This window comes from Mesoplodon densirostris, chromosome 6 (assembly GCF_025265405.1).
Source record: "Mesoplodon densirostris isolate mMesDen1 chromosome 6, mMesDen1 primary haplotype, whole genome shotgun sequence".
In the NCBI taxonomy this organism is placed as follows: Eukaryota; Metazoa; Chordata; class Mammalia; order Artiodactyla; family Ziphiidae; genus Mesoplodon; species Mesoplodon densirostris.
Window position 1 is genome coordinate 77,919,591 of NC_082666.1, and position 20,501 is coordinate 77,940,091.

A 20,501-nucleotide genomic window follows, 5' to 3' on the forward strand; every position below is an offset into this window, starting at 1 on the left:
GTTTTATTAACCTTAAAAGAAATCCTCCTCCCTTTGCCCTCAAGCCCTAGACAACCACTAATTTACTTCCTGTCTCTACAGATTGGCCTATTCTGGACATTTCATATGAATGGAGTCATATAATATATGTTCCTATGTGTGGAATATTATTCTGTTTGTATCTCCCCCTGCCCTTTTCCTTGATTTTTTAGATAGGAGTTTGTCTATTTTGCTTACTTACTTGTTTATTCTGTTTTTAACTTACTTAATTTTGCTTTTATTTTGAATTATTCTATCATTCTGATTTCTTTTGGCTTGTGCTTTTTAATGTTTTTGAATTAGATGTTTCACTTATTTATTTTCATTGTTTCTTTTCTATTGATATAAGTACTTAAAACTTGAATTTTTCTCTGGGTTCTACTTTAGCTATATCCTATGGATTCTTATAAGTGGTATTTCTATTTATTGGTATTTTTGAGAAATTCAACAATTTGTTTGTATTGATCTTTGATTAAAGAGTTGTTTGATAAAGTGCTTACATATTTCCAGATTGAAGAAGGATCTCTTTTTCAATGTGTTATGAATTTCTAGTATTATTGTATTGCCAATTATATCTTTCAAACATATTAAAATATTTTTTCTTAATTTTTTGGAAAGTTCCATGTGCACTTGAAGTTGTGTTCTTTAGGCAGGTCACCAAATATTGGTTTTACTCTTTCCACATGCAGACCAATTATGTTTACCCATTTACCCAAGGAAAATGACCCAAATTCTATCCAGTCATAGGTCAGAAGTCCAAATCTCCATATGTTATGCTATTGTTTTTCTACCAATTCTAGTGTGGCTCTACTTGGTTCAAAAATCTATAAAGCAGAAAATTTTTCTGCTTGGTCTCCATATAACTAATATAAAGTGGCGGGACAGAGACAAGATAACTGTAATAAGCACTCCGATTCAAAAAGAGGAAGGAGGGAAAGGGTAGTCATTTGTCTATGGTCCTTCTTAAATCCTGTCAGACAGACATTGTTAGGGAGTCTTACACTGGTGTCAGAAATGTTCTTTGCTTAGACCCTGATTCTGTTTTCTGGCAGCATACTTTTCCCATTGTTCTTTATGGCCCTTGGCTCTGCCCTGTGTATCATCTTTTCTTTTCCAATATTCTCTTTGACCACGCCTGCAATGAATGTTGTAGAATATGCCCTTCTATGGGTTGTTTTGCTTTTTCAGTTCACCTTTTGTTCCCAGAAGTTTGGGGGCCAAAAGTTATTTTAAGTATTAAACAGTTAAAGGATTTTTAAATGCACACCCCTGGCTTACTTGGAAGTACAATTCTTAAAAGCTTAGTAAATTTCTTACATGTTTGAATCCAGTTAGTTCCAGCTGCTGGTAACCTCATTCTCAATTCTTTCTAGACAAAGTCCTCAGACTTGCTATATTTCTTTACTTTTTATCCTTGTAATACCTTGACTGTCACTTTGATACTATTGTAGTTACAGAAATCAGAAACCCTAGGAATTTTTTTTTGACTCTCTCCTTAAGCATATGCTTGCTCCAGTGCAACTTAACTCACTGGGCGGGTCTAACAATAGGATGAACTTTGCCGCCAGGCTGAGCTTTAATGGAACTTTGTCTCGAAAAAGTCTTTTTCAGTTTTCTCTCTTACTGTTTGAGATCTAAAAGTTGTTGGCCCTTTTAACGTTTCAAGGCTCAAAATTTCTGGAATCTCTCATTTCCTTCTATCTTCTTGTAAACTAGACAATTTCCTGAATTTGTCTCTTTCTCTTTTTAAAATACTTCGGCAAAAACAATTATCAATAGCTATTTGCATGTAGAACTAACAACTGTCTTCCAGTCTATTTCCCAATCTCACTAGGTACCTGGTTTGACTCTTAACCTACTGAGGCTATCAAATGTTTGACCTCTCCAGCCTCTGATACCAGATTCCTATTGTCTTTGCCTGGTCTGTAGCCAGTGCCATGTATTTTAGATTTTTGCTATAATAGCACCTACCCCACTTCTGGTACTTATTTTTGTGTTAGAATAGGCTAGGCTTAATCTATGTTAACAAACAGCTCCAAAAATCTCAGTGGCCTAACACATAAAGATTTACTTCCTGCTCACACAGAGTCTGCTTTAGGTTTTTGGTGGAGGGTAGGCACTCCTCCACATAGATACTCTGGGTCTCAGGTTGATTGAGGCTCCACCATCTAGAAAGTCATCAGTTGCTCTGGCAGGGGAAAAAAGAGTTGAGAATTACATAAGAGCTTTCACTGTCTTAGCCCAGAAATGACATATATCATTTCTGCTCATTTTTATTTTATCGGCCAGAGCTAGTCACATGGCCTCACTAAATGCAAGGGAGCTGGGAATTTAACCTCTTATATTTAACCTCTTATATTCCCAGTAAAAAGGAGAAATTGTATTGGCAAGCATAATATCTATCACATATGGAAGACTTCCTTGTAAAACTTCCCTCCTAGGTTAGCTCCAGGGCTAGACTTTAGTCTCTCTAGCCCCTGAAGCCATTGCCCCTGTGCAATATTAGCAAATATCCCAAGGGCATCAGCAGATTTGGTGTTTTAAAATTCTATTTACCCCTTTGGTTACAGGCTTTCATCCAAAAATTGGCCTGGAAATTTCCCACTGGATTTTCAGCTCTTAAATACTTTTAATGTGTCAAAATGTAAATATATATATATTCTAGCATTTTCCATTGTTTTCAGTGAAAGAGTTTATCTGCATAACTATGGGAATGTAGTTTGGCTGGTGCTCTGAGAGCTCCTACTTCTCGGCAATCTCACTGCTGAGATTTCTTTCTATAGCCTCTTTCTTGTCTCTGCTTCTTCCACTTGTCTTCAGCTGGATCTTGGCTGCTTAAAGTAACCCTTGCACATGATGTAATCTAGGGATTATACAATAACTTCGCTAAAAATTAGTTTTCTTTTAATTTTTCCATTTTCTTTGCTGCTTTTGAATGATTTCTAGGAAGAAATGGAAAAAGTGCTCATTTGTGTAGCAATGTTCATAATGGAAGACTGTTTTAACTATAGATACTATTTATGAAGAAAGGCTTTTTCATTTGTTTCTAATGTGAATGAAATGAATTGCTTTGAAACCACAAAACCTTGTATTAGCTACTCAGGATGCATTGCTCATGGATTCACGGAAATGTGCATTAAAATGGTCCTTAAGCTCACATAATATAATCATTTGATGTTATTCTAGAGTAATTAATTCAAATTATCTAAGCTGGTAATATTAAGACTATAGGGATAGGAGTTTATGCAGGTAATCAGGCATTTGTTTCTTGTTTTGCAGGGGCCAAATTGGTCTCCATGCCATTCATGCCAATATACTGTCAATGTATTCTTTGGATAACAGTAATTACTGTTATATAATACACTTTAAAAACTCTGTCTCTTTTTAGTCCTACTGTTCCACCACCCAGAGTGTCTATGGCCAGCCAATGTAAGCTGTTTCTGGAGCAGAGATCAAAGGAACCATAAGAAGTTTCCTAGGATCTTAAGATAATTGAGATCCAGTAGTCAAAACATAGGGTAACAGAATGTCCCAATCCTGATGTGACCAGGACAATCCTGGTTTCACCACTCCCAGTGTACCTAGTACCTAATTCCCCTCTCACAGTGTCCCAGGTGGGATAATCAATTATAGTGTCACCCCATTTAATACATGTTCCTCCAGCTGTTTTCAAAGTCATGTGTTTGGCAGTTAATCATACTGACAACATTTATTTAACGTTTCAACTGTTAAGATAGACAGGCTCCCATGCTGTATTCTTTTTGTTTACTCCCAATATTCTCCATAGGGCTTCCTGTTTTTGAAGAGTTTCTTATGAAAAAAAATTCATAATAATGATGGGTCTTATTTACATGCCATTCAATATGTGTTGAGTGAAGAAAATAACTTCACTTACCTGTCTCCGTCAAATATTTTTCTTTTGAGTGCAGTTTAGGTTTCACATTGTGTGGTTTCATAGTTGTAGATGCACAAATTGCATACAGCATGAGACACATTGAAAAACAGTGTCCCTCTTCATAAGTCTGAAATGTCACCATTTCTCCCAAGGACGTAAGATTTTCTTTATGACTCTTGCAAATACATCCAAAAGTCTTCATTTGTCAGTTTGATAAATGTGCCGCCAAATAGCACTATCTTGGCATATAAATCATTTGCCTGTGAAATTTTTAAAGAGGATTGTCAAATATTTCTTTGTAGTCTTTGATTCTATTGGTTTTAATGCTTCTAATGTGTCAGGAAATATAGCTGACTCTCTGGGGTAATTTTCTCTTAAAGTCCTAGATAGCAGACGATTATAAAACCTAATGAAAAAGGTATCTTTCTCTTCTCATTTGGCTTAGGTTTACATCAGAAAATAACAATAGCTGACAGAGTAGTTGTGAACTACATTAAAAATTCTAAAATTTAAAATTCATATATTCTGCCATCTGGAGTCTTAACTAAACATTATTTTATTTTATTTTATTTTATTTTATTTTGCGGTACGCAGGCCTCTCACTGCTGTGGCCTCTCCCGTTGCGGAGCACAGGCTCCGAATGCGCAGGCTCAGCGGCCATGGCTCACGGGCCCAGCCGCTCCGCGGCATGTGGGATCTTCCTGGACCAGGGCATGAACCCGTGTCCCCTGCATCGGCAGGCGGACTCTCAACCACTGCGCCACCAGGGAAGCCCAAGTAAACATAATTTTAACATCTTTGAAATTCACAAAGAAAATGTGTCTCTTCTCAAGTAACCAGAAACCAGAATTCGGCTCGATTTTCATTGTTCACATGTCAGATATTGCTTGGATCCATACCCACTTTGCAAGCAGTGTCATGCATACGTATGCTGAGAGTTTTCCCATTCAGCAAGCAGATTTATAATTCCTCTAGAGACAAGTTTTTGTTGCAAAGAACTAGCGTTTCTATATGCATAATCACTCCTTTTTAATGTGTGCTTTTGTAGAGTGAACTGGGATGCTCTTTATTTTTATGGACACATTTGAAAGCCTTTGCTTCCAGCATTTATATTAAGGTGACAGTAACAAAATGTAAGAAATTCAATCAATTAATCATTTAAGATTTAATGAGCATTTACAACGGGTTAGTCTTTGTTAGGCACTGAGATCACAAAGATGAGTAAAAAATGATCCCTGTGTCTAAACGTTCTTAGTCTAATGAAAAGGAAGATTCATTAATGGACAATTATTTTAAAATGTGAAAGGTGGAGAAGTGATAAAGATACTGGTTTCTTTGCAAACCCCCACTTTGCTTCCCCCACTTAGTCATGGGACCACAGAAACTGTAGAGAGTAGCTTGGTCTCCTCTCCTGCAAGGATAATCCTGTGGTCTAACCCTACCTGTCCTCCTCTGGGAACTGGACCACGATGGCTTGGGGCAGCCTGAGGGGAGCTGCAGATCGCTACCTGAGTATGCTCTGGAGTTGTTTGTTTAGTCCTGCAACTCACTTAAGGATTTATATGTGTTCAGTCAAGGGGAACTTACAGATTTGATTTGATGTGAAATCATCCAACTCTTATGGTAGGAAACTCAAGCTCCCAAAGGACCCCAGATACAGATCCAGAAAGTGCTTTTCACAAGGCTTTACTTGGGACTATGTTAGGCTGGAGGAGACAGGAAGTGCAGGATCTAGAGTGTTCAGGTGATTGTAGGATGGGTGGTGGGGAGTTGTCTAGAATGGGACCTGCTCATGCTATCTTTGCCCTACTAGATTCTATTGACCTTAACCCTCTCTGAATCAGTCCAAGTGGCATTTTTGACAGCAGGGTCATGGTTCCAAGCTCCTTTTTATACAGTTGACAGGTCTGATCCTGTCCTGTCAGCCTTTGCCCCGTTTGTAATTCTATTCATATTCATACTATTTCTCCCACAGTAGGGTAGAGAAAGCAAATTTCCTTTCTTGTAATTAAGGATGTCTTACGTAAAGATTTCTCATATAAAGAAATAGCCACAGCATTTAGCTTTGGGCTTGATAGAGCAAAGTCCTCAGCAGAAGCAAGGCTGATTGTCAAGGAAGATTCTGGCCCTGCTGGTAGGAGGCCCTGGAGGCTCTCCTTCCAGCAAGAATGTCAGCCTGTGTCTGCACACCTGACATCAAAAACACAGCTCTCCCTTCAGTTAGTAGCACAGAATACCTATATTCAAGCTGCTTTAGCCTTGAACTGACTGTTGCTGTCAAATTCATGTCTGGGGAAAATTAATATCAGCAGATCCAGTCTGTAGACTAGCCCAGTGCTGGTCAATAATGACCTTTTTTTACTAATCCAAAGCGATGTACAAACTGTAAAGACAACGTAGCAATGTAGCAAGGTTTTCATATAGCTAAATTTATTCAGCTTAAAAGACTCTAAGATTGTTTTTACTTATCTTTGGTGTTAAAAGTCTCCTTATTAAAGGTGATAGGTGGTTATTTTATTTTTAATGTTCCTATCAAGACAAAATGTTGGCAATTTTAGGTTGGTTTTACAAATTTGAGTGTGAGGTTTTGCTACTCCATGAAATGCTAAGGTTTGGGGACCACTGATCTAAGAATCTGGTACACAGTCATTCTCTAGAGCTTTCTCAACCTTGGTACTTTTGACATTTTGGATCAGATATTTCTTTGTTGTGGTGGGCTGTCCTGTGCACTGTAGGATGTTTAGCAGCATTGCTGGCCTCCACCCACTAGATGCCAGCAACAACCCACCCCAACCAGATGCCGCAACTAAAAATGTCTCCAGACACTGGCAAACTCTCAGGGTGGATTGTAATGGTATATAGGTGGGGTCTGTGATCAAAGTTTGAAAGTTACTGTTCTAGAGACATTGTAAATTTTATATCATTATATTCATAATTTTCCCATAAAGAGTTTTTATTGCAGTAACTGAGAAGTCATGGCAACCATAAATAAATGCAGGGGGCTTCCCTGCTGGCGCAGTGGTTGAGAGTCCACCTGCCGATGCAGGGGACACGGGTTCGTGCCCCGGTCTGGGAAGATCCCACATGCCACGGAGCGGCTGGGCCCGTGAGCCATAGCCGCTGAGCCTGCACGTCCAGAGCCTGTGCTCCGCAATGGGAGAGGCCACAGCAGTGAGAGGCACGCGTACTGCAAAAAAAAAAAAAAAAATTATAAATGCAGGTAACAAGGCAAACGAGGCTATATAAAATACATATATATATATATATATATATATATAAATAACACCTTGATTATTTTTATTTTTATGTGTATATATATATATATATATATATATATTTGTCTTACAAAGATGCTATAAAACTTAATTGCTATTGACAAAGTATTTAAGAATACCCAACAAAGCATATTTTAGATAGACACAATATTATTACACATAATAATATTTGCATTTTTATGTCACTTTTCACTTGAGACTCTCAATCAATTGATTTGTCCTCAGTGTATGATTCTCAGTTCATCTTGGGGAAACTGAGGCACAAGCCAGTGTTCAACTGACATAATAAAGTCAGGGAATAATTAGGCTTCCCATTTCCTTTATAATACACTAATCATTTTTACTGTTATTATATGTAGCAAATACATATTTAGTATATAGTAAATATATATTTTATATTTTACCATTTTTTATATATTTTATAATATTTTAAACATGTATGTTTATTTTTGCTAGGCAGGCAGCCTCTGGGAAGTAGGGGCAGGTCTTCAGCTGTGTATCTCTGAGCCTGCAGGCTGTGGGCACATCATTTGTGGGCAGCTAGCAGGCATTAGGGAATGCCAACTGCGTTAGCTCAGTCCTCCAAAGTTTCATTATAGATTCATGTTTTAATGCTGGGCTTTTGGCTGTTATCTGAGATTGTGGTAAGAAAAGGAACATAACTGCATTTTTTGTAATAATCTAGTTATAATACAACTTAAAATACATGATGGGATAATCAGGCTGCATTCTGACTTTCATGGACACTAATTATCTTTGCCTCCAATTCCTCCAATAAAAAAAAGTTTAAAATGATAGTTTATGACTGCTTTGATATAAAGATGGATATAATTCAAACTGGAGTATATTCTTTTTTTTTTCTGATTTAAAAATGATTGAAACACTCTCCTGGGCCCCTAAAAGTATCACAAGCCCTGGGCACTGTGCCTACAGTGCCTAAAAAAGAGGTGGGGGAGTAGCATGGACATATATACACTACCAAATGTAAAATAGATAGCTAGTGGGAAGCAGCCACATAGCACAGGGAGATCAACTCGGTGCTTTGTGACCACCTAGAGGGGTGGGATAGGGAGGGAGGGAGACGCAAGAGGGAAGAGATATGGGAACATATGTATATGTATAACTGATTCACTTTGTTATAAAGCAGAAACTAACACACCATTGTAAAGCAATTATACTCCAATAAAGATGTTAAAAACAACAACAACAAAAAAAGAGGTGTGCCCTGGAGATAATACATTGAAATGTTAACTGGTGCTTTGCCCCTTCATTCCTATGCTCCTGTGGAGGTATTCTGGTTTTATTGCCTCAGGGAAGAATGACCCAGCAGGCAGCAAAAGAGCCAAATTCTTGGCTTTGGAGTTCAAAAGTTTAGGTTTTAAGATTACACCATAGATTTGGAAGAACAGATGAAGAGCTGGACTGCCCTGTCCCACAGTAGATGAAGAGTTCATGGACTGAAGATGGAGGAGGCCAGAGAAGTTGAGAACATGTGGATTTGTCTGGTATTTAAGAATACCCAGCAAAGCATATTTTAGATAGACACAATATTATTACACATATGTCTTATTTTAGACATGTCTTATTTTAGAATTTATTTTAGAATTTATTCCGAAAATAGCTACTTCGGTTGCGGGCCACTTCACCTCCTTTTTCCTTTCCTATCCCCAAATCCCTCCTTTATTATTATCCAACCACCCTTTCAGTCAAGACGTTCAGAATATTTTTTTCCTCTTTCATCTACATGTTTTAAGAACTGTTTTTCCTTTAGACCCTCTTTCGGTGCAGGAAGCACTGTTATAAATCCATATGAGTAAATATTTTGCTCTCGTTTTGAAAAAAATTTGTAATTAAAATTCATGGTAGAAAAATTTCTAAAGTGGTAAGTTGCCTTTCTAATGTACTACATGTGTTATTTTAGAATTTATTTCAGTAACTAATCTACATTATTAAATAAGATTCACTTCACTGGAGCCACTGAATAATTACTGTGTTGGATAAGTATTGTTTTCGTGATACTATTAGTTTTATCACATGTGCTAAATTGTTTTTGGGAAGTAGCCTCAGCATTACTTGAAAAGAGATGGGAAATACATGTCTCAAATCCAGTAAATTTCTTATTAGAACAAGGTCACAAATATAGTAAATTTTCACTGCATAATTTTTACAACATTCAGATGCAATACCTGATAAATAAGCTTTATCCCTTAACAGATTCTAATTTTTTTCTTAAGGCACCGTGACAGAGAAACTTATCCCAAAGATTATGATATAGAGGGTCCTGAAGAAGTAAAAAAACTGTGTAATTCAACATACTGGCGACTTGGAACCAACGAACCCCCAGTAAGTAGTAGCTACTAATTTCTTTAAGTCCGAATCTTCCTCCTAGTAAAACATGAAAAAGTAGGGGAGGAGCACTTTGTCAGTGCTCCTTTTAGCTGTGTTAGTAACTTAGGCAGGTGACCTAGCCACTGTGTGCTTCAGTGACCTTACCTGTAAAATGGGTACACTTCATAAGGTTATTGGAAAATTAAATAAAATAAAGCAATAAAGTGCTTAACTCAATGCCTGGCACATAGAAAGTACTCAAGAAGTTATTATTATTGTTATGATGCTGTTGCTGCAGCTGCAACATCTTGCTAGATGTCTCCTCCAACCTTCACCATCACCCTGTGAAGTAGGTATTATTATCTCTATTTTACAACTGGGGAGAATCTCCTAGAGGTTAAGTGATTTACTCAAAGTCACCCAGCCAGGGAGTGGAAGAGTGAGAATCTGAACCCATTTCTTTGGGTTTCAGATCTTTTGTACTTGTCTTAAGGGGATGGAATTGTGAGTAATTTAAACATGCTGTTATTATTCTCATAACATTTGTACAACTAAGTTACATAAGGAGTATCCATTGCATAGGTACTTCCTATTTGAATTGCTGTGGGTGGGTTACTCCTTGGCTATTTAGGTGTCTGCTCAATCAGTGTGCAGGAACTCAACTCCCTAAAGACTCCCAAATTGTGTCCTACAATGTCAAGAGTTTGGGGACTAGTTGAAGACTCAATTCAACCTCATAGGATGGCCCTGGGGCCTGAAGAGCTGGTAATTTGACAAGGATGGATGTGAATGTGTTGAGAAGACTGTGTTTGTATATCATATTCTGCCCCCAAAAGGCTGGGCTACTTTGAAAAAGGGTAAGCCTAGGAAGATCTATAATTCTACTTTGGGAATGGTTCTAGAAAATTCTCTGTTCTCCAGGGTGATGGGAATGAATTAGCTTAGCAGAGTCCATGCTGTTTCCTCCCTTCCTGTTATAGTTTACCATAGACAGAGAACAATAAGGATAGCCTGAAAAATGGGAATTTATTATAAAGATACAGCTGCCTGGATATGGAACTAGGACACTTACAGGAACCAAGGTGGCTCTAAAGCAAGACATTCTTTCTCTCTCTCTCTCTCTCTTCTCTCTATCTGACACACACACAATCTCTCTTGGCATCTCTGTTTCTCTCTGATCTGTTCTCCTCTTGTCCCACAGCTTAAATCTCAGGGACATTCTGATGGTTTCCTTAGTTTCAACCCTGCCCTCTTGCCTTTGCACCAGGCTGCCTAATTGGCCTTTAGCCAGCACATGGATGGAGCTCTAGAGGCCAATGCCCAACTCAGAAAACAACCACCCTGCCCTGCTCTCCCAAACCCAGCTTACCCTTGCTTTCTTGAGCATGGTGAGGACAAGAACAAGTTGGGTAAGGCAGGCATTGCCTGGCATGCACTTCGCATCTTTGACCCTTAAAAACATTTATTTTTGATAAGTGAAAATCTTCTTGGTCTCTGGATTGTGGGAGGAAGTGAGATGAAGTGAAATATGAGGTGTAGGAACCTCAAATATTCATTCCTTATATTCCATGCATTGTAGCAGTTAAGCCTTAGTTTAATAGAGGATGTATAAATAATATTTACCTTCTTTATGACTTTCATTCATAGTCATTGAAACCTTGTCCTTCCTCTACCAGGTTTACAGTGTGTATTAGATAGGAATGTTACTGAACCAAACTTGGGTCTTGCTTCCCAACATGCAGCAAAGCCAAAATTCAGTTTGAAAATAGAGACAGGATTTTGAAAAAGGTGTGCTGAAAGTCTCATCTGCAAACCCCCTTGGGTTCCTGGTGAAGTTATAGATAAGAGGCTCTGGTGATCTGTCTGAAGCAGCAGAGCAGAAAGAGAGGAACTAGCTACATATACATCAGTGGTGGGGCAAGGATAAGTGAGTATTCAGGCCCAGATGTGGCTTTGGGGGATCAGATATGGGCCATGTAAAAGAGAAAGATGACAGGGAGCCATTTTAGAGCCTGCCCAAGAGCACCTCATGTAGGGATGGAAGAGGGATCGACTGTATTCCTATGGGCTAAGACAGGACATTTAAGTGCAGAAATTGGCATCCTGCATCACAGAACATACCATTGAATGTTCCCAAAAAGGTTCTCAGCTTCTATTAGAACACCCTAAGAAAGTCAGCTTTGAACGTCCTTTCAGTGCCAGACAGGGTCAGACACAGACACGCCCAGAGGAAACCAAAACAAGATTACATGTCCACTTTTCCTGCATTTGCTTCTCTCCTTCTTCATGTCCCCTCACCCTCACCTTAAACGCTCAAGGAGCCAGAAGGAGTTGGTGTATAAGGAAGAAGTCCAAGGGGGACAATTGGGAAGAAGCCAACTGAAGCAGACCAGACTAAAACATGCCCAAGGTGGAGGAATGAGAATCTTTCATTTTAAATGAAGTTTTGGCTAGTACGTGGGACTGGGCATTTTACTTACCTCAAAAAGGCTCTTCTTGAGACAGAAATAGCAAGAAGGTTTTTATCAATATATTATCTGAGAGTGACCAGAAATGTCCTGGAGCCTGTCCTATATTTCATCAAAGAGCATAAAAAAGAATAAGCCCCTCCAAGTAACTATGAATGGGCAGCGATGGAAGAAGAATAAATTTGTTTTCTAATTGTACCTACTTATAAGTCCCACTGTTCAATGAGCCAGTTGCCCATTTGTGTGTAAAATAGAAGTCTGTTCACATCTCTCTATCCCTTTCCTTTACTTTAGTTTTCTTCATGACACTTCAATGACTGGACATACTTAAGACTTTTTAGTTGTTAATTGTCTGTCTCCCCCTACTAGAATACAAGCTTCATGAGAGAAGGGACTTTGGTCTGTTTTGTTCTCTGCTGTATCTCCAGTTCCCAGAATGGTGTCTGACACATAGTTGGTGCTCAATAAATATTTGTGGAAGGAAGAAAGGAAAGAAGACTGTATTTAACAAACATGTATTAAGGTCCTGTTATTTTGTTAAGTGCTGGGATAAGAAATGTATGCCAAGTTACCATGCTGAGTGCTGGGGTAAGAAACATAATTCAAAGCAAGGTCACTGTACATCAGGAATTCACAGGCTTATGGGGTTAATGGGTGCCTACAGCCACAGTGGCAGTGTGCATGATGGATGATATGATACGGAGAAATCAGGATGCTGTGAGGGGCACTTGAACGGAAATGGATTGATGGGAGGGTCAAGGATGACTTCCTAGGGAATTCCCTGGCGGTCCAGTGGTTAGGACTCTGTGCTTTCACTGCCAAGGACCTGGGTTCACTCCCTCGTTGGGGAACTAAGATTCCACAAGCTGAGTGGTGGTACAGCCAAAAAAAAAAAAAAAAAAAAAAGATGGCTTCCTAGTGGAGGTGACCACCGTGAAGCTCCTGAGGTGAATGCTTAAAGGAACCATCTGTTGGTGGAATCTGGAAACATACCACCTAAGTTTCAGTAGTGGCATAATCGAATTCCTACCCCAGTGGCCCCTCAGGCTTCAGGAGGCTGAGTGGGGCCATGGATTCACAGCGGAGCAGTAATTTAATTCAAGGCACTGGAGTTTCTCTGATTGTCTTATTAGTCCAAGTGATTATGGGAAATAGTGTTTTAAATTCCAATATTTTGTTTTGGTATTTTATTTGGACTTTATTGAGGTACTACTTAGCTATAACAGAGTGAGTCCCATACAAAATAAATGATCAAGCATACTTCTATCATTGTTTCTTCATTTGTAAAGTTCCTCACCCAAGGACCCTCATGGCACTACCAAAGGCCCTGTCACAATGACTTACGTAAGACCACTTCTGCGGAAGTGCTGCATGTTGAATCCCATAAACTCAGAAGGACTATATACAGAGCAGATTTGATGCTGTGTCATAGAAGGTGAAAAATTTTAGATATAAAAGAACGAAGAGGAACTTGGGAAATTTCATTAAACAGATTTTTCTTATACAGCTAATGGATCAATGCCAAGGCATTTTTGGAACTAACAGGACAACACTGATGAGCAAATTAGGCTAGTATTAGTTTTAACAGCATCACAGTCACTGTGGACTTAAAAATGACAAATAAATGAAAAAAGTGTGCTAAAAGTGTACAAATGTGTGCTAACATTCATTTTATGAATAGATGAATACCACAGTAGGTCTCAAATATGAGCTGTTCTTGTGGATGAAAATACAACATTTAAAAATTAGTGACCCTAGCAGGACAGGAATATAGACACAGACATAGAAAATGGACATGAGGACACGGGGAGGGGGAAGGGTAAGCTGGGACGAAGTGAGAGAGTGGCATTGACATATATACACTACCAAATGTAAAATAGATAGCTAGTGGGAAGCAGCCACATAGCACAGGGAGATCAGCTTGGTGCTTTGTGTCCACCTAGAGGGGTGGGATAGGGAGGGTGGGAGGGAGACACAAGAGGGAGGGGATATGGGGATGTATGTATATGTATAGCTGATTCACTTTGTTATAAAGCAAAAACTAACACACCACTGTAAGGCAATTATACTCCAATAAAGATGTTAAAAAAATAATAAGAAAAATTAAAAAAAATAAAAATTAGTGACCCTAAAAGGGATATAATTATAATGGATCTGAGAAATTCAATTATCATTTACTTAATTGGTTCAGGTACGTTTTTCTTTGATTAACATAGTAGAATAGTATTTTGAGCACTACAATCTTACAGATGCATTCAGATCTAAGTACCTGAAAGAGGCATATGGATCAAATTGTTGTAAATGGATTAATTTTAAATGTCAGTGGAGGAGAACCACTTACACCAGGGAAAAGGAAGATATTTAGGGAGAGTGGGCTGTTGAGTCAGGGCTCCCTCTTGCTTCCTATCTCCGTAATCTCTGAGTTTGGAGTTGATGCCACAGGTTCCAGCATCCTCTCCTGGATCTACTTTGGATTGTCTATTCCAATATCAGCACAATTGCATCTGCCTTTCCTGTTTTGGGAATTCTGTATAAATTTTGGCCAACTTGAGTGTACTTTCCTTGTCTTATGCTGTAACTATGGGTTTATTAATTCTATCAAGTATCTTCTTTGTCATTTCTAGGGATTTGGAACATGAAATGAGACATCTGCCATTTTGATCCCATTACCCTCCTTTGCAACTCTTTTTCTATATCAATAATCATGCCCTAATTTAACTTTTAGAGAAACTAGATTTTAATATTTCATGTATATCAATTTGCTTAAGCAGGTATAACTGTTAGGTTGAACAAATGGCACTCAAAAGGTGCAGTCACACACAAACACACACACACACACACACACACACATTCTTTGCCTCCACTGTCTATTCACCCTACTTTGTGGAATTAGTTCTTTCTCTACCCCTGGATAAGATCTTGTGCAACTTCCATAATTTTTATGGTCACTCTCAGATAATTAAAAGTCTTTTGGTCACATTTCAATAATTAAAATATCTCATCAAAATGCTGAATTTTATTTAAGGTTAAAGATTTTCTTCTCCTCCAGCTAGAGTCTGCTCCAGGCCAGGGAAGTCTGCAGAGGAATGTGTGTGTAGAAGGAGGGTTAGCTGATTTTCTATTTCTTCGCTTAGTCTGCTCTGTCCTTCCCTCAGACAACTAGACAAATAATAGGACCTCTTGTGATTATTCTACTAATATTAATTACTTAACTGAGACTGCTTCTGTGACAAGCAGTGGTTTTGTTATCTGAAAGTGACCAGAAGAAAATATGGCACTTGTCCATAATTTATCTCTTCTAGGTGCAGGGTAAGAACCATCCCATAAAGGCTAACTTGAACTGTCAGTGAAGAAAAATAATGAAATTATTTTTTGCACCCCGTAAGTCTCAGTTGTTCAAAATAATGATGGGAAGGGGGACTCTCTGCTTCTCTGGGATCCTTTAAATAATCTGTATGTGGTACTACTGTGTTCACTTAGACATGAAAGTAGAGCCACGAAAACAGAAAACAGGACAAAACTACTGCTGATAAATAAGAATAGCCTTTTGGATGATTTTTAAAGGTAAAGACTTTTAACAAAGTATCTGTATTACTTTTTTTTTTTTTTTTTTTTTGCGGTACACGGGCCTCTCACTGTTGTGGCCTCTCCCGTTGTGGAGCACAGGCTCCGGACGCGCAGGCTCAGCGGCCATGGCACACGGGCCCAGCCGCTCCGCGGCATATGGGATCTTCCCGGACCGGAGCGTGAACCCGTGTTCCCTGCATCGGCAGGCAGGCTTTCAACCACTGCACCACCAGGGAAGCCCTGTATTACTTTTTGATGATGACTTTTTTGGCAGTGGTAGGGGGAGTGCTGTTTAACAGGATAAAATAAGACTCTTCCTCAATTATGACTGAAGATCTAAGATAAAAGATGCCAGCTTCTCCATTTCATAATGAGAACATACAGAGCATTTGGGCAGTAACTGGTTTTGAAACTCTTGATCTCTCATCCACGTTGAAGGTTAAAAAAAAAAGGAAAAAAGAAAATGTTGAAATTGAAGAGACCTGGATGAGAGTATTTGGAATTTGGGGGAGTCATTTGGAGGGGTGTACATGCTGAGTCCCATCCCTCTTGTCCCCACTGGGTGGGGGTGGAAGCATGTCCTGCTCATCAAGCTATAGTGTGGGGCCTGAACATTATCAGACAGGCAATTTGATAAATGTTCCCCTGAAGTTGGGGGACTAGGTGGATTGGGATCTGACTCATTCCTGAAGCACCCTGTGGCATCAGAGGGGAGACTTGATTTGAGAATTACCTGCACTTCCATCAGTATGGGTCAGAGGAGCATGCTTTCAGGGAACCCTATAGGGAAGCCAAAAAAGAAATGTCAGTTGGGCATCATTTAAAATGAATCTTGGGCTTCCCTGGTGGCGCAGTGGTTGAGAGTCTGCCTGCCGATGCAGGGGACACGGGTTCGTGCCCCGGTCCGGGAGGATCCCACATGCCGCGGAGCGGCTGGGCCCGTGAGCCATGGATGCTGAGCCTGCACGTCCGGAGCCTGTGCTCCGCAGCGGGAGAGGCCACAGCAGTGAGAGGCCCACGTACCATAAAAAAAAAAAAAAAAAAAAAACAGAAAAATAAAAAAAATAAAATGAATCTTGCCAAGAGAGATTCTGCCAGAGGGTAAGTCATCCTCAGCACAAAGAGGCTGGTTACACTCAAATGTGGAACTCGAGGGGAAGCCCTAAGTGACTTGCTCTTTTCCTGTACCTGTTACCCAGGTTATATGTCTACTGGGTTTTCTTTTTTTTTTTTTAATAAATTTATTTATTTTTTTATTTTTGGCTGCGTTGGTTCTTCATTGCTGCGCGCGGGCTTTCTCTAGTTGCAATGAGCGGGGGCTACTGTTCGTTGTGCTGCACAGGCTTCTCATTGTAGTGGCTTCTCTTGTTGTGGAGCACGAGCTCTAGGTGCACGGGCTTCGGTAGTTGTGGGGCACGGGCTTAGTTGCTCCGCGGCATGTGGAATCTTCCCAGACCAGGACTCGAACCCATGTACCCTGCATTGGCTGGCAGATTCCTAACCACTGTGTCACCAGGGAAGTCCCTGAGTTTTCTTAAGTGTAGCACATATAGGAAGAGTTCATCTTGGAAGATTAGAAATCGGGACTTAAAAAAATTGATACTCAGGAAAACGGGGAATAAGAATGATATCATGAAGTGCACATCCTGTACACACATTAGATATTTTTTATATTACCATTTGACTCAAGCTAGATTTTATTATGCAAATTAAATGGAAATTTTAGTGATTAGCCTGTGAGTTGGTGCTGTGTTAATTTAGCTATCTCACATATCAAATTGCCAATCTCCAGTTTGTGATATATATATAAAGCCCCAAAGACTTTTAAACATATGGAAGTGCTTTTATAAATTATCCACCCTATGTCAGGTTATGAACATTTCTAGACCAAAGTGATTTTTTTACATTAAGGTGGTGTAGGATTAGGTTCGCCTATGTGCAACAGAAACCAAAAATCAACAGTGGCTGTTCACATAAGGTTTTATTCTTTTATGTAAAAAGTCTAGAGGATAGCAGGCCAGGACTGGTATGAAAGTTCCATAAATGGTCAGAGACCTACCGCTTCTAGCTTCTTGCTCTGCCATCCCTTGTGTAGGGCCCAGTATGGCTGCTGGAAACCTGTCATTATGTCCACATTCCATGCAGCAAGAAGAGAAACAGAAGCAGGACCTTTCCTGGAGGTTGTATATATTTATTCCATTTATGCCCTGTTGTCCAGAACCAGTCACTGGTCATATCTGTGTATAAGGGAGACTAGAAAATGTAGTCTGAAACCTCACGGGCCCAGCTAAAATTTGGGGATTCTATTATTGATGAAGGTGGGAAGTCTAATATTGGGGATAAAATTTACCTCTAATACAGGAAACACAGAGCTTAAGATTGGGCTCTGGTCTTGTTTATGGTTTCCTTTGCTGTGCAAAAGCTTTTAAGTTTCATTAGGTCCTATTTGTTTATTTTTGTTTTTATTTCCATTTCTCTAGGAGGTGGGTCAAAAAGGATCTGCTGTGATTTACGTCATAGAGTGTTCTGCCTATGTTTTCATCTAAGAGTTTGATAGTATCTGGCCTTACATTTAGGTCTTTAATCCATTTTGAGTTTATTTTTGTGTATGGTGTTAGGGAGTGTTCTAATTTCATACTTTTACATGTACCTGTCCAGTTTTCCCAGCACCACTAATTGAAGAGGCTGTCTTTTCTCCACTGTATATTCTTGCCTCCTTTATCAAAGATAAGGTGACCATATGTGTGTGGGTTTATCTCTGGGCTTTCTATCCTGTTCCATTGATCTATATTTCTGTTTTTGTGCCAGTACCATACTGTCTTGATTACTGTAGCTTTGTAGTATAGCCTGAAGTCAGGGAGCCTGATTCCTCCAGCTCCATTTTTCGTTCTCAAGATTGCTTTGGCTATTCGGGGTCTTTTGTGTTTCCATACAAATTGGAATCTAAGGGGAAAAAACAAAAGGTCACGAAGAACCTAGGGGTAAGACGGGAGTAAAGACACAGACCTACCAGAGAATGGACTTGAGGATATGGGGAGTGGGAAGGGTAAGCTGGACGAAGTGAGAGAGTGGCATGGACTCATACACTACCAAACGTAAAATAGATAGCTAGTGGGAAGCAGCCGCATAGCACAGGGAGATCAGCTCGGTGGTTTGTGACCGCCTGGAGGGGTGGGATGTGTAGGGTGGGAGGGAGGGAGATGCAAGAGGGAAGAGATATGGGAATATATATATATGTATAACTGATTCATTTTGTTATAAAGCAGAAACTAACACACCATTGTAAAGCAATTATACTCCAATAAAGATGTTAAAAAAAAAAAAAGAGTGGGCTCTGGAGTCAGATGGCTTCTTACTGATTCTTGGCTCCACCACTTACTAGGTTGTAACTTTGGTCAAGAGTTTACAGTTTTCCATGTCTTTATTTCCTTGGGTGTAAAGTGAGAATAGAGTTTTCATGAGCATTTAATGTGAAGACATTTAGAATGGTGTCTGGCCATGTGCTCTTGTTATTACCATTATCCCCATGATTTATTGAAACTCAACTAAGCTACAGCCAGGATAGCCTTTGGGTTTTATTTAATACTCTAGCTCTAGAACTTAGTAGGATGCCTGGCACTTCACAGATATGGATGGATGAATGAATGAATGAGTCAGACTGCATGTTTTGAATTGTGGAGCTTCTACTTTTCTCTCTGGTTTAGCTGGGCATTACTTTATCCCTTTCAGCCTCAGTTTTCCCTTCCTTAAAATGAAGATAAACTATGCCTTTCTCCCTCCAGATCCACTCTTCCTCCTTCTCAACCCTGCTCTGTGCCAAGCAGGCTGACCTTTATGGATTGCATCAGTGAGCTCTTTTGCCTTCTGGCCTCCTGTGAATTGCCAGGAATTGGCCTTTGGAAGGCACTGATAGGTGATCAGCAGTGGGAGGAGAGTTGGCTTGGACATTTATTCCTGTGCTTTCCTCCCTGCAGGGCCATGGTTTGGCAGTGGCTGTATGCTATGGATTGAACATTTGTATCCCTCCCAAATTCAAGTGTTGAAATTCTAACTCCTAGTGTGATAGACTTAGGAGATGGAGCATTTGGGAGGTGATTAATTCATGAGGGTGGAGTCCTCATGAATGAGATTCATGCCCTTATAAAAGAGACACCAGAGAGCTCCTTTCCCACTTCTGCCATTGTGAGGACACTGTGAAAAGATGGCTGTCTATCAGCTAGGAAGTAGGCACTCACCAGTTACTGCTAGTACCTTGATCTTGGCTTTCCCAGCCTTCAGAACTGTGAGAAATAAATTTCTGTTGTTCATAAGCCACTTAGTCTGTGATATTTGTAACATAGCCTGAACAGACTAAAACTCTGTGTCTATTCTGAAAGCCACAACTACCAAATGACCCTCTCTTTGCAGCTGTAGATCATTCTGGGTTCCATAACTGCCCTACCCTATGCCTCCCCAATATTGCTGTCTTCAGGGTGCTTCATCATTGTTTGTTTATTTTCTGAATTCTGGCCACACTTTTATAAATAGATCCTTTATTAAACTCTCTTCATTCCCCATTTGATTTTTCTTTTCCTTCCACCACGATGATTGATATACAACACTCAGGGTTGATTTAAGTATTTAGGGGAATAACATATATAAAGTGCTTAATATGGTGTCTGATACAGAATAATCAGTCAATAAACTTAAGAACCACTAGTGCTATTACTATATTTCCTTTTAATACTCATTATTTCAGTTTGGCAATATCTTTGTTTTATATAATTTTCAATGGTGTTGACTGATCTATTGAAATATTTTACTGTCAAAAATGATGAGATTCACAGAAAGAGAGACAAAATGAAAAGGCAGAGAGCTATGTACTAGATGAAGGAACAAGATAAAACCCCAGAAAATCAACTAAATGAAGTGGAGATAGGCAACCTTCCAGAAAAAGAATTCAGAATAATG

General features: G+C 39.4%; 1 protein-coding gene across 5 annotated transcripts in view; it reads left to right on the forward strand.

The window, feature by feature from the left end:
• MAMDC2 (MAM domain containing 2) overlaps positions 1-20,501 on the forward strand; it is a 445,245-nt gene that overhangs the window by 56,041 nt on the left and 368,703 nt on the right. For all 5 annotated transcript variants that reach the window (XM_060102277.1, XM_060102275.1, XM_060102278.1 and 2 more), the window contains one exon: positions 9,423-9,531. In XM_060102277.1, the coding sequence (XP_059958260.1) occupies positions 9,423-9,531 (109 nt within the window). The remainder of the gene's footprint in view (positions 1-9,422; positions 9,532-20,501) is intronic.